General features: G+C 34.6%; 1 protein-coding gene across 2 annotated transcripts in view; it reads right to left on the bottom strand.

Annotated features, from left to right (window-relative positions):
* The window catches only part of PDE3A (phosphodiesterase 3A), a 280,237-nt gene that overhangs the window by 35,205 nt on the left and 218,403 nt on the right, over positions 1 to 26,629 (bottom strand). For both annotated transcript variants that reach the window (XM_081058334.1, XM_081058333.1), the window contains exons 3-5: positions 19,715 to 19,972; positions 17,575 to 17,729; positions 9,081 to 9,205 (exon numbers count right to left, since the gene is read on the bottom strand). In XM_081058334.1, coding sequence (XP_080914460.1) covers positions 9,081 to 9,205; positions 17,575 to 17,729; positions 19,715 to 19,972 — 538 coding nt within the window. The remainder of the gene's footprint in view (positions 1 to 9,080; positions 9,206 to 17,574; positions 17,730 to 19,714; positions 19,973 to 26,629) is intronic.

The raw sequence follows: 26,629 nt of genomic DNA, 5'->3' as shown, positions 1-26,629 counted from the left end.
CTAGTAAAATGTGGTTTATTAGCCCATACTTCTATCGGAAACTCCCCAACAAAGACGAAAAATCCATTATTTATTAGGCAGCATCTGTATTGCTCTTTACAATGACATACCTTATGGTTTTAATTTTGATTTCTGTTGAAAAGATTTAGCTATCTTACGAAAACTTCTGTCAAGCCTTCACATTACACAATCTCTTAAGCCAAAAGAAAATTAAATTCATGACATTTTTGACTCCGAGTTTCCCAACCAACATATCATTGGGTGTAGCCAGTGGGTTAAAGGGACCCTATGAAGTACTAACAGTTATAATTTTTTTTAAAAAAGTATTTTATTTGGAAGCTCCAGAATAAATTTCTAATATTAGATTTATAGTATTTGAAATTACATTAGACGAGATTGGGCGCGTTCAGGGTGGTATGGCCATAGACTTTTTTGTTATGTTTTATTGAGAGAGAATTCACATAATGTAAAACTAACCTTTTACAGTGTATAATTCAGTAGCATTTAGTTCCTCAACAGTACTGTGCTTCAATCCCCTATGTCTAGTTCCAAAACATTTCTATCACCGAAAAAGGAAACTGCACCATTAAGCAGTCATCCCCACCACGAAGCACTCCTCATCTCGCCTCCCTCTAGTCCCTTGTAACCTCTAATCTGCTTTCTGTCTCCATGGATTTACCTATTCTGGATCTCAGTCTCTCATTTTATTTTTAAAATTTATTTACTGTTTTGCAATTCCTATGTTGTACACCTGAAACTAATATAATATTGTATGGCAACAGTAATTGAAAAATAAAAATTAAAAAACAACAACAGCAAAACAATAAATCAATTTTAAAAATAAAGTGAGAGACTGTATTCCAGAATAGGTAAATCCATGGAGACAGAAAGCAGATTAGAGCTTATGAGGGACTGGAGGGAGGCGAGATGAGGAGTGCTTCGTGGTGGGGATGACTGCTCAATGGTGCAGGGTTTCCTTTTTGGGTGATAGAAATGTTTTGGAACTAGACATAGGGGATTGAAGCACAGTACTGTTGAGGAACTAAATGCTACTGAATTATACACTGCAAAAGTGTTAATTTTACATTATGTGAATTCTCTCTCAATAAAACATAACAAAAAAAGAAATTACATTAAAATCTAATTAGATTTTATAATTTTATACCACAAAAATCATTGAGATACTTACTCTGTGCATATACAATTTTCAACAAGCTCTAAATCCCTTCCCATTTCTCCAATGCTATATAACATTATCATATTCGCACATATTATTGCACATGTATGTGTGCTGTGATGTAAAAACAGGTTGAAAGGACTAGTTTAATTTATTTATTAGATTATGGCCAACTGAGTCTCTAGATAGCTTAGAAAAAGCAGTATAGTCATTAAGGAGCTCGATAGGGGTATAACAGGGTATAAAGATTACCAAGGTATATGCACAGAGTAAGTATCTCAATGATTTTTGTTCACTCAACAAATGTTCATTGTGTGCCTTGTTCTAGGGAATAAGGAGACAGTAGCGAACAACAACAAAAGTCTCTATTTTCATGGAGCTTCCTTTCTTTTGGGGGTAGACAGAAGAAGCAGGAGAAAGAGGAGAGGGAGAGGTAAAGAAGGAGGAAGAGGAGGAAGTGAAGGAAGTGGAGGAGAAGGAAGAAAAAAGAAGAAGGAAGAAGAAAGAAAAAGAAGGAAGAAGGAGAAGGAGGTGTAGGAGGAGAAGGAAGAAAAGAGTCAGGTAATTTTAAGTGATAGGAGGAAAAGTAATGCAGAGGGTAGAGAACAGAAAAGGACAGAAATGCTCTAGGGGGAAAATCTGAATAGAGGCCTGTTGAAATAAGGGAGACATTTAGACAAGCATCGGGGACAGCATGTTCCAGAAAGAGGGATCTACCTGGGGAGTAGCAGAGGTTCAGTCAGGTCAGTATGACTTCAGTTTAGCAAGAGGAAGAAGGGGGGCAGGGACTGTTCTGGGCGAGACTGGATAGGGCCAGTAGGCCAAGGCAAGGTTTTAGTCATATCTAAACACAGAGACTCCTGATAGGCATTGCTTTAGGCAATTCTTTAATTATTTTGATAGTTAATTGTAAATTTTATGACAAATTTCTACTACTTTTTTTATAAGGCCTCTGCCAACATTGCCCACTTCTGTTTCGACACAACATATTTTCTGAAGGCAATGTAAGAGAAGAGTGATTTTTTTCATTGCTAATTTTTAGTAGCTGTCAGCTGATGCTCTCAGAGAAATGCAGTTCTCTCTTAAATTTAAAAATCCACTCAACGATTAGAGTTCTTAGAACTCAGGGATTAACAAAACTTAAATAAATAAGCAGACCTTAAGACTCCAAATTTACTGCCTGGGATGAAATTTAAAATAAACTTTGAAACAGAGGAAAAGCACTTTGCTTCTGCGGTACTGTTAGTCTACATATTTTGAACACTTCTAACAAGCATGAGTCTTGGCAACAACCATGAAAAGCAGGGATTTTTTTTTATTCTGTAGGTGAGAAGATAAAGGTATAAACACATACACTCCTTTTTTTCCCAAACCAAACTATTATTTCTTACGGTGTGCATTATAATAGTTTACTTAAAGTTTTAAAAACAGAAAGGATTATGAATACTATAGGAAATGGGCACATGTTTACATATGTTAGCCTTCAAATAAATGGAGAGATATACAGAGGGTACCCCCAAAAAATGCATACACATTTTAAGAAAGGAAAAAACTATTAAAATTATGCTGATGGTAACCACTTTGAGCACCTCTTATAATTGCCGACGTCAAACGTGACTTCTATTCATCTTTTGTTATGGGTATATATTGAGTATTACAATTTTGATACAGCTTTTTCCTTTCTTAAAATGTGTGTACCTTTTTTTGGCACCCTCTGTATGTGTAGACAATAACTACATACTCCTCTTCTAGAAAGGATAGACTACAAATAAAATTATTTCAGATACAGGAACAGGATCCTCCAAGGAAATGGGAGAAATGCCCTTTTTGTAAGTCTTCAAAAACAGATTATTTTCTAAGATATTTTAAGTATAATCATGTCTATAGTTAGAGAACTTTATGAACTTTGAAGTTTCATCTAACTTTATGTTGCACACTCACACATTTAAACACACACACACACACACAAAACACATACACACATACACGGGAGAAGGGATTCAGATAAACATGTATTTTCTCAAATATAGTTTTCTTCATTTTTATATTTGAGTAATTTTAAGAGACTCCAGGAAAAAGACAGTTGATGAAATATACATCTTTGAATAATTGAAATTGCCCTAATATAAAATACTTAAAACATTGAAAACTAAAAAAAAAAAATAAAAATATAATTGTACATTTTTTAAATGCCAAGTCCTTTTGAGTAATTCAGTCTCTAATATCTTGCTCCTGAGAGCATAAAAAAATGTGTGTCAAGACACTAGGAACTTTAGGCAATCAAAGGGAGATGATAAACAATACTGGAGGGAAATTATTTACGTGAATCCATCTGTTTTGTGATGTAAAACTCTCCGTTTAATTTTAATTGAACAAAGAAGGAACCAACATTTCTGATAAAGGCATGCCTCTTTTCTATGCCCACAGGCAAATAGGCAACCCTAATATTTCTCCAAAACAGAAACCTTATCTAAAGTATAGAGAATGCAAAAAGAAAAAAGAGAAAAAAATCACAATGTCATAATTACAGTTCTCTCTCATTTCAAATTTTCTATAGGAAAAAAAAATCTACTTTTAGGTGCAGAAAGACCTGTAATCATTATAATAGGATTATAAGATTCTTGTAAGAATTATTAGAATCTGGGAAGGGACTACTGCAAATACGGTAAGCATGAATTAGAGGAATTTTAAAAGCAGAATGACATAATAACAATTCTACATTATCAGTGACTCATAATAGAAAAGCAAAATTGAAAATGCAAATTATATTTAAATCTCCTATTTTATACTCTAATTAAAGGACTCCTATGTGATTTCATCCATTTATTTTATATTAGTATCTGCATAATAATTGATTGTGCTTCAATCATTTAAATTAATGCCGATTGATTGAGGTAGAGGACCCATTGTTGACTTGATTTGTGCAAAGAACAGATTTCATTAGTCCTCTCTGGAAACAGGTCATTTATTTTTCATTGTTTCTATTCTCTACTTTATGTGTGCACCCCCTACCTCTTTTGCCTACTGCTTCTTACTTTCCTCCTCAGGCTCTATTCACACTTTGATTCCATTTCCTTATGCTGTTTGCCACATAAAGGGGCTTTACCCAGTCCCTTTCCATGTAGTTTACTGAAAACCAGCTGGCATCACAGTCAATTACATCAAACAGAGCACACCTAGTTAGCTCAATCAGCACAAAATGCCATCAATGAAGGGAAACAAGTGTTTCAAAACAGAGAGGCCCATCTGATCAGGGAGAACTGTAATTGAATTTCAGCTCTCTGATTCTTGATGGATTTTTTTTCCCTTTTGGCAGACATTCAGGGATTTGTTTAGTTGAATTCAGCATGCATAGAAAATAGGTTATTTTATAAATATTTATCTCTGCTGTGACAGCAATCTAGAGATGACACAATGCAAAATCCCCTCCAAAGTTATCATGATGGAGATACCTTATGTACTTATGTCAGGAATGAGAGAGGCTCTTGCCATTCCTATGGCTCTAATTTCTACCATTTGCCTTTGTGGCATCTTACATGGACATTCGTTTCCTTTTACACTTTCCCTTTCTTTTTGAGTGCAGTCATATGAATTGGGAGTATGACACAGGAATATGAGGCTGTACATCCATCATGTCTTTCTATCATTTGTTCTGTATTTCCAGTGAATTCACTAACCATAATTTTCAGCTCATTTTCTTTCTTTATATTGAGGTATAACTGACATGTAATAGTATATTAGTTTCAGTTGTAGAACATAATGATTCCATATTTGCATGTCAATTTTAGTGTATGTGCTGCTGCTAAGTGAACACAATTTTCAGCTTCTTGGTTTTACCATGAGAGTTATATTAATAATTTTAATTTTATTACCTAAATGAAGAAATTGAGAGACAGAAAACCAAATCCTTCCTTTATCTTGTACTAGGCCAAAAACAACACCAAAAAATTCTAATTTTAAATTAACTCAGTTTATTGTCCTCAATTTTTTTCTAGTATAAAGTCATTAGGACAAAAGAAAGGATTTAGACTAATTATATAAGCTTGGGCAAGTTACTTAACATTTTTGTGCCTCAGTTTGCTCATCTGAATTGTTTCCTGAGCTACAAAAGATGTAGAACACTTAAATTCATATTTCAGTCCTTGAGTTACATATTATTATTGTCTGACATTTTAATTCTGTCTTTAAAAAATCTTTAAAAAATATCCACAAATCTGGAAATATTATTTATGCATATAATATTTGATGGACTCAAGGTTTTCAAATTTATTTATTCATCATTTTTATTATACTCTAATTTCTCCATTAATTTTCTTTCTATAATACATCCATCATAAATTCCTTTAGTTAAGATTTGGCAGTTAGTAAAGTTTTTACTTATCTTAAAAAGTCTTTAGTTCACTCCTATTCTTGTGAGACAGATTTGCCAGACACACAATTTTAGGTTGACTATTATATTCTCTCAGAAATTTGAATAAAATAATTCTACTGTGTTCTGGTGTCCTTTATTTCAGACTGTTTTTCCTGGAAAGCTAATTTGTCTTTTCTCTGGCTGACTTGAGTTTTTTTTTTTTTTGTCTTTGGTGTTGTGTAGTTTTACTATTTTGTGTTTATGTGTGAATTGTTTCCCCTTTACTCCACTTTTCCTGAAAGAGTTTATATTCTACTGCAACTATGATGATTATGTATATTAGATTTTCTAATTCCTTTGTTTATATTTCTTAAAATTTTTAAATTTTCCAGTGTCTTATCTACGTTGCATTCTGGGTAATTTCTTTACATTGTCTGCTTCCCAGTTTACTACTTTTCCCTTCAGTAACTTATTATGTCACTTAACCTATCATGTTTCCTTGATTATATCTCCAAAAGTTATATTTAGCTGCTCTGCAATTATATCCTTTTCTTTTCTTTTTTTTATTGGGGTATATTGGGGAACAGTGTGTTTCTCCAGGGCCCACCACCTCCAAGTCATTGTCCTTCAATCTAGTTGTGGAGGGTACAGCTCAGGTCCAAGTCCAGTGACCGTTTTCAATCTTAGTTGCAGGGGGTGCAGCCCACCATCCCATGGGGGAATTGAACTGGCAACCTTTGTTGTTAAGAGCACACGCTCTAACCAAGTGAGCCATCCGGTCACCCCTCCAGAAGCTCATATTAGCTCATTGTCTTCAATCCAGTTGCGGAAGGCACAGCTCACTGGCCCATGTGGGAATCGAACTGGCAACCCTGTTGTTAAGAGCTCGTGCTCTAACCAACTGAGCCATCCAGCCGCTCCTATATCTTCTTTTATTGCTATTATTTTTTATGATCTCATATTGTTCTCTAAATATTTTAAAATTAAATGAAATATTTTAGCATGTAAATAACTCAACCCTTTCAGAGATCTATAAAGTTAGTTTTTCCCCCAGTTTTTCAAACTTATGGTATTTTTGGGTAAGTTACGATTTGTTTGAAGTTGGTATGTTGATGTCACATGGTCCTCAACTGGTGAAGCTTTCCTTCAAAAATAATTTGCATGTATTTGTAGGGAGCCAAGGGGTTCTCCTGACCTATGACCACTTCAATGCCATTTTAAAAGTCTCAAGTTTAATGTGGAATGCTCAATTTCAGTCCCTCCACCTTGCGGGAGTCCCACGAGTCTCTACATTACTGAGCTAATCTGCATTTGCTCAGTAATTCAATGTATTTGCCCACATTGTCCTGTTCCTGACCCTGGTGAAAGCTCAATTCTATTTCTTAGGTGATTAATGACTCCTAAGTTATAAAATTAATGAACATTTCCAAAGAACAGAGAAGACCAGATTAGTTTTTGGAAAACCAGATTACCTATAATGGTTTCTTTCAGTGATGCAATTCCAATAAAAGTGTACTTTCTGGAGAAAGAGTCTTTCTACACTAAATAGCATAGATTTAAGCAAAGCTGGTGCATAAATGGTTTTAAGAAATAGTCATTAGCATAAAGTGGGTCATCAAAGGAGAAGGAAATCACTAAATTTTCTTTTCTAGATACAAAAAACAAAACAGAAATGCTTCCTTAAGTTGTGCTGCTTGAAATATTAGTGGAATGTGAGTACTCTTTCTCTAACCCTCATTGAAACATGGCCATTTTTGAGGACTTGTATTTCTGGGTGTGATTCTATAGTTTGTAGTAAATCCATACAATTTTGAGAATAAAATAGAAAAGCTGAGTTTGAAAAAAAAAAAAAAGGCAAAGCAACTGATTCAGGGGACTAAGTTCCCAGAGAGAAGAGATTCTCAGTAGGGTGAGCCAAATCCTGTGAACTGTTCTTCCTTTCAGAGCATTATTTACTAACCATTGGCATGGGGCAAAAGGCTAAGAATCCAGGCAGAAAGATGCAGCAATTAGGAAGTCAGGCCAGCAGAGCTTTTAGCAATGTCATGAGGCTCATGAGAGACAAAAATTGGAGTTTGGGGCTACCATGGCAGCCAGAACTTGAATGTCTAACAGCCCAGTGAGAAGGGGGCAATTTTCCTCTTGAGCCATTTGGTAACTTCTTAAGCTCCTATAAAGGCACAAGATTATGAAGCTAAACAGAGAGGTACTGAGAATCTCATCAGAGTTTTCTGCCGTGCTGGGGCAGATGAAAACTTGGAATTTAAACATTCCAAGAAGGAGCAGCCATAGTAAATACCTTCACTCTCAGTTGGGATTCCAGGAGGGGGGTAATCAGGAGACAGAATCCGACGAAAACTGTATTCTAGTTTTGAGTTAGCACAGATTCTGATTGAGATAATCCCCAAATTATTTCCCTTCCCAGCCTGAAACTTCATTGTTCGTCATTTTGGTACCTAAACACCTTACCATAGCTCTCCAGGTCCTGCACCACCTGGCTTCTATCACATTATCTGTATTCATCTCCCTTTCTCAATGCTTTCCCTTTCTGCTTGCTAGCTTTGCCAGTCATTTAAAAATATTAAGTTCCTCAAGCTCCAAGTGTAGGGCCATGAATCTCTTTTCTTCTCTTTCATCATTTGAAAGTCTTACCCCATTTCCTTGCACACACACTTTATAGTAATAGCTGACAGCCTGTTTAGAGTCCCTGGTACAACATAAGTGACAATTCTGTGACAGGAGGAACTGGGCCTGGCTTAATCACTGCCATACTCTTGAAACTAGTTTACTATCTGAAATAGTAAACACTGCACACATATTTGTTAAGTAAATGAAGCTTGAGGAAAGGGAGAAGCTGGTGCTTAGAAACATGTGGGGTACACTGACACCAACCTGCAAAACTCCCTGTAGTAGTTAGATGCCAGATCCTAGAAGGGATAAATCACATCAAATTTCATTTTGCACCTGTCTGAAAGGGAAGAAAAACTTCCTGTCCACAGTGCTGTTGGGTCTTTTGGTTATTAACTCGTGGGGATTTTTCAAAGGGCTCTCAAAGGTTTTGAATTATATTTTCTCCAAATTAAAATATCTCTTCAGTATTTATGTTTGGGGGGGTTGGAGAATGATATAAAGTAAGAATTTCTTTGAAAAAATGATAGTATGCATAGTAAATAAAGCATTTCTTTGAACTCATATAAATACCATACTCCTGAAATTTAATTTTCTTTTAACAGCCACTAAAAATAAAACTGAAATTTGATGAATACATGATTTGGTTTTATATTATAAGCTGATGCTTCCAGAGATTATCCTCAATGGTGACAGTGATTTCCTATTCATCCAATTAGCTCAAGATAAGAATCTGTTTCATCACGTAAAGTGGAAAGGTAAGTAATTAATTGGTTATTGAGGTTTCTTCTTTTTTAGGACAGTCAAACCAAACACATCCGAATGTAGGGCTTCCTCTGAAGCTTATTTCAACCTCTAAAGCTTAGTTCATTCCGTGACTGCACACTCAGTGAACATGAACTCTTCCCCCCGTAAATTGCTTACCTGGTCGATTTGGCTTTTTAGCCTTTACATAGTTAGCTGCAGAAACAGCATAGGATGAAGTGAAGGATCTGCTTTTGGTGAGGGTCATCATCACTGGGTTATTCCATGAATCAGTACTAATAGCACTATAAAGACAGAGAGTAAGGATAATGAAAAAATCATTCATTGAGACTGAGGCAGATCTTGCCAGAACCCAACATTCATTTCCATAATAGACTTGCCAATCCAAGTCATGGTCCAGGTTCAGTGACAGAACCACTTTACTTCCAAATGACAAAATAAGCTAGCTAAGCTCCATGACTACTGCAGGGATACAGCAGTCACTCATTAAACATACTGCGTTAATAAAAGAGCAATGATAACTTTCCTATATATCCAATTACTAGGAAACAAACATCTCACCCTACTTTTATAATCATGTTCCTCCCAGATTTTTGAAAAACTTGGAAAATTAACTAGTTAAGATGCAGGTGAACTTACATTCATTATGGCTGTCATGATGCTGCCTTATACCCTTGTTTCCCCGAAAATAAGACCTAGCTGGACAATCAGCTCTAATACATCTTTTGGAGCAAAAATTAATATTATTTTACTACAAGACTGGGTATAATATAATACTGGGTCTTATATTAATTTTTGCTCCAAAAGATGCATTATTGTTGATTGTCCGTTTAGGTCTTATTTTAGTGGAAACACAGTATGTTATATTACTCTTGGTGTGCCTAAATTAAAAAATTAATGCTTATAAAATCATTCAATGATAATACTTTTTGCAATAGTTTCATGTGAAGGAAAAGGTAAGTAACAGGCCTTTCACCTACAGTTTCTTTTACTAGTGATACCCTGGAAAGAAAGAGGTGATCAGACAAATCCCCTTGTAAACATGCTAATGACAGGACTGTTACAAAACACACTGATGCTATTTACTAGGAGAAAGGTAATGGACAGTGAGTCTTCACCTAGGGAATGCTTTCAGCAGGATATCCCTGGTCTGTCTAGGTCATTATTGTAAATAAATCTGGAATTAATAGATCTACGGCTGGTTGGGATAGAGAATGTTACATTGAAATGTAATTAGTGGAATATAATTTTGTAAGTGTTTCAACCCAAAATGTATCTGCATTCATTCCTTAAAACCTTATACCTCAAATCTGAAACAGAATCCATTGTAATTTGAGAGAGAAAATAATTTAGGAAGCTATATTGACAGTCTTGGATGACTCCAAGGGAAAAGTCCTTGTTCTATGTTTTGCTAACACCTGTGTGCTTTCAAGCATTAGTAAATTTGGTACTGGGTAAAAATCTATAATTTGCTTGAATATAATTTGACTCACTGCCAATCTTATAGATTGGCACTGTAAGTAGAACGTACCTGGTATGTGTGGATGGCTTATTGTAAATAAACCTGTAACTGATGGAATTAGGGATCATAAATGGGTGGAAATTGTCATGTAAGCTATTTAATTAATGAGGTATAATTTGGAGGTGTTCCATAACCAAAATAGCTTCCTCTATGTAAGCAACATTATGCACGCATTGCTTAGAATCCTTCATGTTACATCCAAACCAGAACATGTGCTAATTTAAAATAAAAAGAACTTTTAGGGTACTGTATTAACAGTTACAGACCTTTCAAAGGGAAGAATGCTAAGTATATACTTTGCTACAGAGTATATGCTTTGTTGCTGCCTATATCCTTATTGGTAAATTTAGCAACGAGTAAGATCTATGATTTGTACTGAGTCTGATTTACTACTATTCAGACACTCATCTTACCTCATATCTTCTTTTTTCATTTTCAGATTTTTCTTCAACTATTGACCCGGTATTTTAAAACTTTATCTTTTCTCCTTACTTCTAATAGCAGTTTACAAAATATGTAATAAAAGAGACATTTAAAATATAGAATGAACTCCAGCAATTATCAAATACAATTAAGGACAGCATACAAAAGAGTATCTGTTTCATATCCTTCTTAGAAACAATGAAATCAACTGAAAATTTGAATCTGAAATAGATAACTACATTATTTCATTATATTGCTATTCTCTTTCAACTTCTTTTGCTGAATTGACTTATAATATTTACTACGAACAAATTTTATGTACTGTATATGTGACTTAGAAGTTTTAATTTCTCAGTGCATTATACAAATATGTAGACTTTTAAAAGATAAGACCTTAACATTAACTATGGTTATTTTATTTATTTATTTATTTATTTATTTATTTATTTATTTATTTATTTATTTATTTATTTATTTATTTTTAAAGATTTTATTGGGGCAGGGGAACAGGACTTTTTTGGGGAACAGTGTGTACTTCTAGGCCTTTTTTTCAAGTCAAGTTGTTGTCCCTTCAATCTTAGTTGTGGAGGGTGCCGTTCAGCTTCAAGTTGCTGTCCTTTCAGTCTTAGTTGTAGAGGGCGCAGCTCATCTCCAGGTCCAGTTGCCTTTGCTAGTTGCAGGGGCACAGCCCACCATCCCTTGCGGGAGTCCAAACGGCAATCTTGTGGTTTGGAGGATGCATTCCAATCAACTGAGCCATCCAGGAGCTCAGTAGCAGCTCAGCTCAATCTTAGTTTCAGGGGGCGCTGCCCACCATCCCTTGCGGGACTCGAGGAATTGAACTGGCAACCTTGTGGTTGAGAGCCAGTGCTCCAAACAATTGGGCCATCCGAGAGGCAGCTCAGTTCAAGATTCCGTGTTCAATCTTAGTTGCATGGAGCGGAGCCCACCATCCCTTGCGGGACTCGAGGAATCGAACTGGTAACCTTGTGGTTGAGAGCCCACTGGCCCATGAGGGAATCAAACCGGCAGCCTTCAAAGTTAGGAGCATGGAGCTCTAACCGCCTGAGCCACTGGGCCGGCCCCTGTATATTTATTTTTTACTGTCTTAAAAAGTTATATTATGAAGGGTAGCTTAAAAATTGCTTACTACTGTTTGACTTTTTAAAATAAAAATATTTAAAACATGCTCATATTGAGAAGTTATAAAACTTGAGTACCTTTAATTATGGGAAATTAATGAGCTTCAAGATAAAATTCTAGCCATATGTCCCATTCTTAATAATACTGATTTATTAAAACATATATTGATAAAATAATAAATCAATATATTTACATATACATATATATGTATATGTATGTATGTCTGCATTATATTTTACTGACACTTTCAAATACATTGTTGTGTGTGATCCTCACAATAGTTTTTAGCTTTGCATTGACCCTCACCTTCTTGATTCCAATTCAGATCTCATGAATATGTAATAATTTGGATTATGGAGAGGAAAACAGCTCGAGACAACCTTTACTTGATCTTCTCATGCTGACATGGCAGGGGTTAATTGTCTGTGTGTTTGCTGTGGGAGATCTCTATTCTCTTCCACAAAATTGGATTTTATAACCTTAGTTCTACCCACAACAACTTCATCCTAAGTCTCAAAAGTCTTACCAGGTCCTGGCAGTTTCTTTATTCACGTTTACAGCTTCCTTTCTACCTAATGTAGACAGACAGGGGTCAGTTCCAAGGCTGACTTAGAATGATTAGGGTATGATATATTTGAGTTTTTTATTTCTCTCAAGCCTATTTTTTAAGTACCTACTGGTATTCTTCCATCTAATTTACCTCCCAATTATGCCATAGTTCCCCTTTTCTCCTAAGGATTCCTTGTAGTGTGTACTGAGGCTCAGACTAAGGACCTGCATCTCAAGGCACACATCTCTGAGTGTAGTGCCAGGATCCTTCTGATTCTCAGCCCAGTGTCCTTTCTACTTGGCTGTATTTAAAACTACCCAGGAATAAATCAGGCAAGAGAAAGCAATAAAAGGCATCCAAATTGGGAATGAAGAAGTTAAATTATCACTCTTTGCAGATGACATAATGCTACGTATAGAAAACCCTAAAGACTCCACCAAAAAGCTATTAGAAACAATCAACGAATACAGTGAAGTTGCTGGCTACAAAACCAACGTGCAAAAGTCCATTGCATTCCTATATACTAACAATGAAATCTCAGAAAAAGAAAAAAAAAAATCCTTTTTCAATTGCAACAAAAATTATAAAATACTTAGGAATAAACTTAACCAAGGATGTGAATGACCTATATGCTGAAAACTATAAGACATTTTTAAAAGAAATTGAAGAAGACACAAAGAAATGGAAAGACATTCTGTGCTCATGGATCGGAAGAATCAACATAGTTAAACTGGCCGTATTACCCAAAGTAATATACAGATTTAATGCAATCCCCAACAACATCCCAATGGCATTTTTTAAAGAAATAGAACAAAAAAAATCATCAGATTTGTTTGGAACCACAAAAGACCCCGAATAGCCAAAGCAATCTTAAGAAAAAAGAACAATACTCGAGGTATCACACTCCCTGACTTTAGCTTGTACTACAGGGCAACAATAATCAAAACAGTATGGTATTGGCAGAAAAACAGACACACAGACCAATGGAATAGAATTGAGAACTCAGAAATAAAACCATATAAATATGGACAGATAATTTTTGACAAAGAAGCAAAAAACATACAATGGAGAAAAGACAGCCTCTTCAATAAATGGTGCTGGCAGAATTGGAAAGCCATGTGCAAAAGAATGAGACTGGACTGTTATCTGTCATCATGTACCCAAATTAATTCAAAACGGATAAAAGATTTAAACATAAGACCTGACACAATAAACTGCATAGAAGAAAACATAGGTACTAAACTTATGGACCTTGGGTTCAAAGAGCATTTTATGAATTTGACTCCAAAGGCAAGGGAAGTAAAATCTAAAATAAATGAATGGGACTGAATCAAACTTAAAAGCTTCTGCACAGCAAAAGAAACCATCAACAAAATAAAGAGGCAACCAACTGAAGAATGGGAGAAGATTTTTGCAAACAGTGCCTCTGATCAGGGGTTAATATCCAAAATATACAAGGAACTCATACAACTCAACAACAAAAAAACAAACAACCCAATTGAAAAATGGGCAGAAGACCTGAAGAGACATTTCTCCAAAGAGGACATACAAATGGCAAATGGACATATGAAAAAATGCTCAACATCACTAATCATCAGAGAAATGCAAATAAAAACCACAATGAGATATCACCTCACTCCAGTTAGCATGGCTATCATCAAGACAAATAGTAACAAGTGTTGGAGGGGCTGTGGAGAAAAAGGAACCCTCATACACTGTTGGTGGGAATGCAGATTGATATAACCGCTATGGAAGGCAACGTGGAGGTTCCTCAAAAAACTACGAATAAAATTACCATGTGACCCAGCAATCCCTCTCCTGGGTATCCACCCAAAAAATCTGAAAACATCTATAAAGACAAGCATGCTCTAATCTTCACTGCAGCTTTATTTACGGTGACCAAGACATGGAAACAACCAAAATGTCCTTCAATAGATCAATAGATAAAGAAGTTGTGCTATATATACACAATGGAATACTATTTGGAAGTAAGAAAAGATGAAATAGAACCATTTGTGACAACATGGATGGCTCTTGAGATTATAATGCTAAGCAAAATAAGTCAGACAGAAAAAGTAGAGAACCATATGATTTCACTGATATGTGGTATATAAACCAAAAACAACAAAAGAACAAGACAATCAACTGAAAGAATAAAAACTCATACATAGACAATAGTTTAGTGGTTACCAGAGGGTAAGGGGGGAGAGTAGAGCGGGGTTCTAGAAGAGAGTAAATGTGGTCTAATATATGGTGATGGTGATGGGTGGTGAACACACAATGTTAGATATAATGTATTACAGAATTGTACACCTGAAATCTATGTAACTTTAGATTTGTCACCCCAATTGTCACCCTAACAATTGTCACCCCAATTAAAGTTTAAATAAACTTTAAAGAAAAAAAACTAATCAGGAGTAAATCATCCAGCTGTTTACCCAAAGGGAAATATGCTGAGGACTGTTTCTAATTTTCATTTCCCACTCTGGTTCTTCTTTTGATGACTGCAGTCCTTAAAGAGGCTCAATAAAAGGACAGTGATGGTGGAAAAAAACAAACAAACCAAAGGACCAAAATGCAAATCAATTTTGAAATCAATTAGAAGTATAGGCAATAGGCTTCATAAGTAAAGGTTTTAACTTTGGTTTATAATTGGGGCTAGAGATTATCTATGACTATCTTTTCACCATTTCACCCCAAACGAAGAATGAGTCAACGCAAACTCATTGAGTTTAATGGTGATACTATTGCCACTTACTTATATGTGGTTTTCCTATAAAGGAAATTATCTTCCTAAAATAAATTTCCCAAAATTATCTTCAAAATGAATTTCATTTCTTCATAATGATGAAAAAGTTTTTATCACTTAGATTTTATATCATGACTTTTAATAGGACAGTGAAATTAAGGAAAAGTAAGTTAGGCAGTGGAGAAAAGTATTCCCAAGTAAGACATCTATGAGTATTTTTAGAACAAAGTGAAAGAGTGGGATCATATGCTATTCCTTTACCTATTTTGAAAATATTTATTTATTTCATAAAGCAGAATAACAGGATCCTTGTGAGTTAAGCTCATAAAAGTTCTTGAAACCCTCTTTCTCATGAGGATTTCAATGTCTTTTCCCAATCTCATTTAACTAAGAGATGAGAGTAGAAGATATGAAATTTGACCAGAAGTTACAGAAAATAAAAGAAAGAAAGAAGACATTAAGAATGACTGAAAGGATTTTTCGTAGTCATTCTATGAAAGTAAACCATGAAGCATCAACTATACTACGACAGGAGTCTTGGCAAGGTGTATTGGTGAAATAGACAGCCTCACTAAAGATATACGTTGAGAACATAATTCATTTTCTTAAGCAACAAATATTTAACTACAGTTCACTACCACTTATCCGTATCTGCTGCTGTAGAAATCAACAATGGTCAATATTTTCAGAGGAGAATATCACTAATGACTCATATTTCAAACTTTAGAAAATGTTCACGAAACACATTTGGTAACATACTCCTGTGGTGGTGGTTAGAAGTCTTACAAAAGTCCAATAATAAGTAATATGAAATAAGCAATAAGTAAATAATAAGTAGTACAAAAGTCTAATAATAGGATGGAGTGGAATTACCCTAATATGTGAAGGAAATAATTATTTGAATTCGCTTTTGATTCTAAAGGTTTATTAGGCTACCAGTGTGAATGTGAAAGAAACCAATTAACCTTATTTTTAATCATGAAAGCAAGAAAAGTCGGCAGTCATTAAATTCTTATTGTTTGAAAGGCTTCCATTTCTCTGCCAATCTCAGAATGGTGCTTTATTAATATTCAAGGCCAAGACCAGGAGAAAATTACTTCTAATATTACCATCATGTAGTTCAATAAAGATGCTATTTTTTAGTCATTAGCTCATTAATAAAACTGATGCAAATGTTTCAGAAACCTGAAATCATATAGTAAATGTTCTCATAATTATTGGATTCATATAAAATATGCTGCTTTTATTCTTAATAGAAAAGAATATATACAATACCTCCCTCTAAAAACATCTCTTTCATAATGATACTTTCTTCAAAATTCTCTTTAGATCTTAATATTAACTTTACTTTAGCTTTGGTAATTCTGGCTTTAAGTTACTTTGTAAAATTGGAATTGCTATGCCTAATAAAGCATGTTCTATTTATTTTTACTGATGTTTAATTGACATATAACATTATATTAGTTTTAAATGTACAACAGGATGATTTGATATTTGTATTATTGTAAAATATATATTGCGAAATAATCACCACAGTAAGTCTAGTTAATATCTACCACTATTCATAGTTACAAAATTTTTTTCTTGTGATGAGCAATTTTAAGATTTACTTTTAGCAACTTTTAAATATGCAATGCAGTATTATTAACTAGTCACCATGCAGTACATTACATCCCAATGACTTTTTATTTTAAAACTGTAGATTTGTACCTTTTAACCCCTTTCACCAATTTCGCCCATGAACCACCCCCAGCCCCTAGGTATTACCAATCTATTCTCTGTCTAAATAAAATTTAAATTACCAAATGTTTGAACATACCTAGGTGCTCTGAGGATGATGATCTACTTCTTGGTCTGATCTTCTGCCTTTCATATAATGCTAGGATAGCTGGGCTGAAGACAATCTACCAATCGTTTGCAAATGTCAGGTGGGATACCTTTGATTTAAGGTTCTCAATATGGATCTCAGTCTAGGTAAAATCTAGGTACCTTTATTCTGAGCTCAAACCTTCCATCCAAAGTCACACAGGCAAGCATCACCTCAAATCACTGTTCCCATTTATGTTTAAGGCTACACGAAACAATTTAAGCCTAATTATGTGATGTGTATCCCTATACTGCTCTGCATTTAAAAATACACCTTTTTCATTTTCAAAGCTGGCCTCCAATTGTTATTGGTTGGGCCTCCCTTCCTGTGTGATTTAGAATTGCTTTTGGGTAAGTAACTTCTCTAAGAGATGTGAAACCAACAGGAGCATTGCCTAACCTGGATGAAGGTGCTTCATGCAGCTTGATGCTGGCACTGCGATCCCTCCGTACGGGGGCCGGCTCCAAAGTGGGGAGGCCTGTGGCTGAGGTGGTGGTGGTCCAAGTCGAGGAAACCCGTCTCAACAAACCCGGGGGCAAACTTCTTCTCAGGCGCTAAGAAGAAGGAGTGTTGATTTTACTACCAAACATATTTTCTATCACTAACTTCTATGTAATACAATGGGGAAAAAAAGGGGGGGGGGTTAATTAGAAGTTATTAAACTATATTGATTAAATATCACCTATCTCAAACATGGGTACTCAGACATAAAATAACATTTTGAGATCTTCATTTCAATGATTACACAAATATGGGACTATGGGAATGATAGTCAATTACCTTTGAAATAATTTTATAGTTATATTAGTTTAATAGAATTTATGTACCTATACACACATATTATATTAGTTATTAAGAGCAGAAGTTTTTTCCTCAAAAGTCATTTGTTTGGAACATGGATTAATTTATATCGTCTTGCACAATAGTCTCTACACCAAAGTGTTTACTGATTTACTTTTAATCTCTTAATGTATAAATGACAGGAGGTAAGTGCAAGAGTGTGATGCAAAATGCACCACCTCTCTTTTGGTTAACGTGACTTAGACATCAGGCATATGGGTAATGTCATCAGTACCAATTCCTCCTAATAGAGGACTTTGCTGGTTGATCTGCAACTTTTTATTATTTCTTCTCTTTCCATATCTAAAGTGAGATATGTGGCATCAGCAGCACTGAGGCAAGATTCTGGGATGAGCTCCAAGCATACTAAAGAGGGTCTTCACATTAAAAATTACAGAGAAGGTATTGTGAGACAATTGCAGCAATAATTACAATTAATTATGGCTAGCTACTCCTAGTAGACTAACCACATGGACACAGTTCACAAAGATGCAGTCTGCTCTTCTGAAAGTGGAAGAAGTGAAGTGTATGGCACCTTGCAATTCAAGAATAGCTCTGATACTAGTTTCCAGTATCTCTAAAAGATCTGAATACACATCTTCGAAGGTAATTCAATAGGGGAAAAGAAAAGGTCAAGCACTGTAAATACCAGGATACTTGCCTCTACGTCAGTCACTCACTTCATGTCTATTTTGAGACCCTAAGGAATCAGTTCATCTCTCTTTGTTCCTTTATGGCCATATGCTGAACCATACCTTTTTCAGAGAAGGAGATGTTGAAAGGAAACTATGTAAACATCTAATTGACAAAGTTGTGTGAAGGACACAATCCTGAGTCAAGAGACACACAAACGCAGGAGCACAGGGCTTCCCAACTGACCTTCTCAAGGGGACGGCTGTCTGTACCAAACAGACAGCTGTGAATGACGTATCAGAGACCACTTAAATTCTAACTTTTTTCTTTTAGTTTTTAATATGACTTGTTTTCAACTAATGTGAGGTCTAAATACGGTGCAGGATCTGTCCCTTACAGCTTCCTTCTGTGAAACTCTTATATCTAAAATGTGACAAGAAAAAATGATAGAAAACACTAAGCTCATCTTTTACTTTAAATAATCCAGACGCAAATAAAACTCTTCTAAATTCAAAACCTGATGGGTTGAGGACAGCCGTGAGGGGGCTATGAAAGATATCATACTAAGAACACAAAGAATGAAGGAAACTTGTGTTTCAGAAGGCGATGGATTTTAAACAGAATCTGCATTAGAATAAGAACAGGGATTTTTGTCTGTTTTTTTGTTTTCTTCCTTCCTTCCTTCTATCCTTCCTTCTTTCTTTCCTTCTTTCCTTCTTTCCTTCCTTCCTTCCTTCCTTCCTCCCTCCCTTCCTCATTCCCTCCCTCCCTTTCTTTTGCTGCTAAAACCTTATCCTATAGAACAAGTCCTGGAATATAGAAATAAAAACTTCTTGAAAGTCTGAATAAAAAAATGTAATGTGAAAAGATAAACATTTAATTTCCAGTATATCAAGTGTAAGGACAGAAGTCTTTATGATTACATATTTCAGTACTTTGATCACCATGATAAAACCTCTTCACTGAGTCACTGACATGAATCTGCATATGGTTTTGGGGTGACAAGAGAGAGACCTAAAAGAAAAAAAAAGTTGAACTTTTCCAGGAGTATGTCATTCACACGTACCTTGGGAATAGCCAGCTTGTCTTTTTCAGAGCTTTCTTCAGAGTCAGAACAGGTGTAGTTTTCACTGAAGGAAACAGCAGGATTCACTCTGGGCTTGTGAATGGCCTGGAAGGTGAGCTGAGTACTGAGCAGGTTGCTTACTGCCCTCAAGGACGTGCACACATTGGGGGGCAGAGAAGGGTCTGCCAGGAGGTCGGTAATGAGGCCGTGAGCCTCGCCCATCACGGCAATATCCACAGTAATACTGGTTCCTGAAGACTGAGACACCAAACAGAGGAATGGTCAGAAAAGGCCTGAACGGAAGGCACAGAGAATGGGATATTTTGCAAAATGGACTGAGTTGATTCTTCAGGGTTGCACTCAGGTAACATGCAAATCACATTTCTTTTTCATATTTTGCCAAAATTTGCCATGGCTTTCACCATTTTTGGGTTCATGGCACATCTTTTAATGTTAGAAGTTGGGGAGAGGTAGGCTATATTTGAAGAGATTAAAAAGATAAACATTAGTTTTTAAAACGCAAGAATTTTCAGAGAACAGGAAAAAAATGTCATATCAATTACTTCTATGAAAAGCTCAAGATTTTAATGTATATTATTTAGAAATTTCATTTTCAAAATAACATTATTAATCTACTCTAAAATGTTACTGTTAGTGATAAATCCATGTGATATTTTAGCCTAGTATATTTTAATTGTTCAACCAACAATTGTTCAAAAAGCAACTGTATTTGTGTTCAAATTCACAAACTGTTTCTCTGATTGTGGTTGGTAAGAATAGAAATTCTAGTTCCGGAATTCTGCGATACATCCATCATATTCCTCCAAACTATCTATATGACTAAAAGTCATCACTCTGTATTTGCTGAAGAAATCAGGAGCACAAAAAAAATAAGGACAGGAATGTTCCCCACCCTGCTGGTAATGCCAGAGTCCAGGCAGGAAGGTGTGAGAGCATGGGAGAACATGGACAGACTCAAGGCCAAGAAGGTAGATAAAGGCAGCTGCAGAAAACTGCTACAATTGGAATGTTGCCATAGTATGAGGTCCAAGGGGTCTATATAATCTTAAATTGCATAACACAGTCATGGGGTGCAGGTCTGGAATTAGGCTGATTCCTTACCCTACCACTTTCTAGCTGCATGATCTTTGGCAAAGTATTAAGTTCTCTGTGCTGTGATTTCTCCATCTGTATAGTGAATATAGTAATAGTACCAACCTCAGAAAATGATTATAAGAATAAACGGGATAATATATGTAAAGCACTTAATCTTGTGCTGGAAATTGTAAGTGCTCAATAATGGTAATGGTATATATAATAATTATTGCAGGAATTCTGGAGTTTTTCAATAAGAGGCTAAGATGAATTTGGCTATGCCGTTGGAAAAAAATAAAGTCTAGTCATTGACTCACAACAGACTTAAAAATAAACTCAAAAGATGAAAAGATTTAAATACAGAAAAGTATAACATTATTACAAGAAAATATATGGGACTAATTTATAATCTCGGAATGTTAAAAAATAATATGAATTCATAAACTCTGAAGGAAACAGCTGACAGATCTGACTAAATAAAGATATAAACTTCCTAATAAGAAAATATACCATTAAGCAAAGGTAAAAGCCAGTCTGTGAGAAAATGTTTGCCACACAGAGAAGACAAAAACATATCTAAATGAAGAGCTTCTAAAAAAATCAATGAAAGACAAACTTTGATAAAGGGATTGGACGGACGATTCAAATAAAATGAAAATAATCAAAAAATATATAAGAAGGTACTTGCTTCCCTAACATTAAAATGTGAATTAAGCAAAAGTTGTTTTTATCAAGTTATCAAAATGGAATGATAATAAAAGACTGATAGCACGAAGTATTAGTTGTAATGGTTTGGGGAAATAAACAGTGAATAAAACACAATTGAATATTTTTGGAAGGAAATTTTGCTGAGTCTATCAGTTTGTTGTTTCAATGTATATATGCTGTGATCCAGCAAAACAATGCAGACATCTAAAGAAAACCAACAGATATGTAAAAATATAAGGACAAAGACAGAAAGGGTACAAAAGTGCTCTGATAACAATAACCAAAGAATGTAGACAAAAATGCGTATCAGCAGAGAAAAATGTTAAAAAGACAGTTGTGTTCTAACTATATTATAAAGGGGTATGTACTTATTTAAAAGATTTGGATAAATCTATAAATGATTACTTGGTCAATTACTCACAAAATATTGTTTAGTGAGGGGGGAGTATGCCATAAAAAAGTTAATATGTATTATTTTTAATCAGAAAATATGTTATAAAAACACCAACATCCATGAAGTGATCTAATCTTGTAATAGCTATATGTAATGGATACATTTTTTGTAAAGGTATTGTATAGAAAAGTTAGGTCTTTTACCATTAGAATAATCATAGTAACCATAATAATAATGGTGGAAGCACAAGTCTACAAAGTAGACACTCTTCTAAACTTCATTTTTAGTAGTAAAAATAACTTGCCAAAATTAGAATCAGATAGCTGGAACATGGAAATGTCAGGCTGCAAACACAAGTACTCTGATTCTACAGCTCAAGCACTAAACCAGTACACCAAAAAAATTACTGATCTTTTTCGTGTTGTTCTTAAGTGTATCTGTATTTAATGCTCTATTTAATCACTGGGCCATGCTTTTTTGCTGTTCGAAGGCCTAAGTATATATTATAAACCAATATAAAAATTTAAGTGTAATACTGATAGTTTTAGATATGTAATTATGCATATTTCACTTATGCACCTACACTGTTAACTGCAAAAATGGCCATGAGATGCCACTGAGCTAGGTTAACATTCCTAACCTAGGGATGTATTTTCAACATGTATTTTCAAGTGCATCTCTAATTATTATGCTTCTGAAAAACAGTATGATCTTCTGAAAAGAGTAATATTAATTCCTACCCATATTATTCTAATAAAGTTAAACTAACAAGTCACCACACTGTTTCCTTAAAAAGTTAAAAATTTAAGTTGAACTTTGTTTTCTGGGCATACATTTTTAGACTTTCTGACAAGCAGATCAACAGTTTATACTCTGATAATTAACAATTAAAGAAGTTTTCTCAAAATGTCTTCACTATATAAAATCTATAAATCTGGAAGAAAGTAGAGGATGCTCACTGACAATTAGGGTTTTAATTTTTAATGAATTATTGGTATGAGAACAAGTCTTTTTATAATTGTCTAATTTTAAGTCTTTTTATAATACATTTTTTAAATAATACATGTATTTCTTCTATTTTCAGAAAAATAAATATTAAAAAATTTTAAAGTAACTTTAAAATAGAAACAGAATTGAAAACTCATCCTTATCAGTCAATATTAGTGTTAACATAAGACTTTAGAAAATAAGCACATTATGGATTTCAGTGATATTTATTCCATACCTTTTGTGAAAGCAAAGGTTTTCAAGTGAAATCAAAAGCAATATTCAAATCAATAAGAAGCATATTATACATATTGGAATTGGCTAAGAAAGCAAAGTGAACACTTTTACTGTTGAAAAACTCTCCCTACTATAATTCAGTCAGGTCTTTGCTTCATTGGTTTTCTGATTCAAGAATAGAATTGTGTAACAGTCAAAAGTTGTTTCACACATAAGAAGTTATCACCACTTTTTGGCTCAAATAACTAAAGGCTTCAATGAGGCATGAAATCTAAAACCAACAATCAGATTCATTTGCCACAGAATCGCCAAGACTAACCACACATCAAATTTTGAAAGACTGAAAGACAGACTGGCTGCTATTTCAATAAACAGCAGGCAAGTTACAAAGATGCCGACTTGTCTAGGGAGTAACTACTAAAGAATTTCAGAGGAGAGGAGCTTTGGTTGATGGTAGAGTTTTTTCACACATGGTACAAAATATGAAACAAGGGAGTGACTCACACAGAGGCTAGTTCCACACCTATTCAACTTTAAAAATAATATAACTAAATTTCTAAGTATACCAAATAATACTCAGAAATATTTTGTTTAACTTGTGAAATCTGAGATAGAGATAATAAATACTCAAGGTAAAGTTTATATGAAAGTTACTTTAAAAGAGTCTTAAGCTAACAGCCTGAAATCATCTTTGAGTGCAGTAATGAACCACACTAAGCATAAAACCACAGTTGAGTTTTTTTATGGTGCAAATGATCAAACAAATCTTTTCCTTTAAAAATAAAAAAGTAACCAAGCAATATAAAACATTCTACGTTGCAGACTCTCCTTATAATAGAAATATTTAACATTTAAGAAAATGCAAGTATAATTCCCCAGACACTGTTTAAATGACAACCAAATTTGGATTGCCACCTTTAAATAGAAAATCTGGAATTTAAGTCTGATAAACAGTGGAGGAAAGTGCAGTTTTATATATCAAACCAAAAATAACTGATTTTCTTGGCTCTAACATTGATTTCTGGTAAATTAAGTAGTGGGGATACAACAGTAATGATTCAAAAAGAAAATGATAATGTATCTGAAAAATTCTCAACTGAGAATGCTTCCAAGTGTCTAAGTCATTTCCACTGTAAAAACAAAACAAAAACAAAAACAAAAAAACACCTGATCCTGGCAGTAGTATACAAGGAAGTATGGATATGGTGCATGTAAGAAAGACAACTTGGAATTCCAATCAATATAGGGGACATACAGTCAGAGAGAAACAGTCTTGGCTCTTCATCAAAAAATGTGTGAAAGTCTAAATATTTATATGTATTAAGCTAAAATATATTTCTAGAGGTACAGAAAATATATGTTGTCTTTTCATGATTATCTGTTTTAAAAATTTCTTACATTCACATACCAACTACTGGTCCTGATTGGTATATGAATTAGCACATGGAATGCAAAAGGTACAAGTACATATTTTCATCATGTGTGTAATTTGGAAGGTTGTGTATATGAGAAGTTGGAAAACAAAGTTATAAAGAACTGGGATACAAGAGAGAAAGTTTTATTTATTCATCAATATCAAAGTTTTGTTTTATGAGGTAGTACACATGGCCTTTATGAACACAAGATCTAGAGTCCGACTGCCTGTGCTCACTATTTCAGATTTGAAATTTGGGACTTCACCTGTCTTCTTAGCTCGTGTTTTCATCTCTCAAAAGGGGTAATGGCTACTGTGTAGTACTGTTGAAGATTAAATGAGATAGGCACATAAAGACCCCAGGAGAGTGCTTGGCTCACAGCACATGTTCGATTATTATATATAACCACATCATTATTATCATTATTATTATTATTATTATTACACTGAAAAAAATTGTGTGTACAAAGGGATGCATATTGTGTATGTATGTTTGTCTTCTACTTACACTGGATGAGTAGTTTCTTTATAAATGAAGGCAACATAAAGACACGATTTCTCTACCAACAGTAACAACAACAACAAAAAACAAGAAAACAAATATTTTCACTTCTTATTCAAGGTAAATAAAGCCATACAGATCGTATTCCTTATTCCCATATATTCACAAGAGTTCTAAGATTAAAGAGTTCTAAGATTAAGAGTTCTGAGATTTAGGCATTTAGAAAGTAATTGTACAAAAGTCCTGGTTTCAGTTAATACGGTTGATTGCACTAGTGTGATTTATAATACAGTATGCAAAAGCAAGTCTAAAAGCAGGCATCTTAGCTCCATTGTTGGAAGTTTTTTTTTTTTTTTTTTCTTTGTATTTAGTCATCCTGGGAGGCACCCTGGGAGGCAAACAGCATGAGAAGAACATTCTCAGGGTGAAAAGGGAGTTGGGATAAGAGAGGAATAAACAATGTAAGGGATGACACATAAAGGAAAGAGTCACTGGGACTTTTCTTACTCAATTTGAGTCTTCAATGCTGGGAAAAGATGCCTGATGAATTTTTGGAAGCTGTCTCCTCCTACATCTCTAAAGTAATTTTCTACCCCACATCCTCCAAATATTTCTCTGGGAGGCTGTCCTTCTGTGATATTAGGAAGAATAGTATCTTGGTCTTTAATGTACTAAATTCATTTTGAAGATGAGCTGGATTCGATAAAGGATCTTTGGTATATTACTGATTCTGACCCCCAAGCCAGTAAAATTGCATATGTGTTTATGTTTTCATAGGACCCATTTATAATTTTAGACTTGAAGTTGGTTGGGAAATTTTTAAAAAATGAAATCATGTGAAAATTTTGCAGTAACTCATTGTAGGCTGAACCTTGGCTTAATGCCATCCTAAGGAAGCAGATGTTTGCTTATTTTAATTTTCTGGCAGGGAATATGAGTTTACATTTGGATTTTCTCCTTAAGATAATATGTATGTACAGTAGGAGAAAAACATATAGGACCCTTCATCAAACCGCTTTCCAACAACGTGTCTGTTGCTCAGCCCCATTTGAGAAGTGAGACACAACAAACTCCAGCAGTTACCAGAATTCTTTACTTCCTTCTCTTTTGACATTCTAAGAACATTCCATGCCACCAAATGGGATGTAGTACACAGCCTGTGTTCTTATATATTTCCCTGTAATCTATCTGCCAATAAGCCAAAAATTGTTAAAACAGTCCCTCTGTTTATGTTTTCTAAGTACCTTCCAGACACTAGCAAATTTACCACGCATCTGCAAAAATAATAATTACCACAGAATATTGTTTTATCATTTAAGAAATAAAACGTACTCAGTAAATTTGATACTTTAGTAAACACCTATATCTCTGAGAAGATAACAGCTGCCCTTTGATTTCTAGGTTGGTTCTTTGTTTCTTCTAATTAGACAGATGAAGTGGCTGGCAAACCTATGAGGAATTCAGGTAATGAGCTGTTCATCTGACTGCTCATGCAAATGAAGTGGGAAGGCTTGGTTAAGTATAAATTGCTATGTAAATAAAAAGCGTCATTATTTCTGCTATTGGAAGAAACTGGAT

This window comes from Rhinolophus hipposideros, assembly GCF_964194185.1.
Source record: "Rhinolophus hipposideros genome assembly, chromosome: 9".
In the NCBI taxonomy this organism is placed as follows: Eukaryota; Metazoa; Chordata; class Mammalia; order Chiroptera; family Rhinolophidae; genus Rhinolophus; species Rhinolophus hipposideros.
This window is presented reverse-complemented; position numbering and strand designations above follow the sequence as displayed.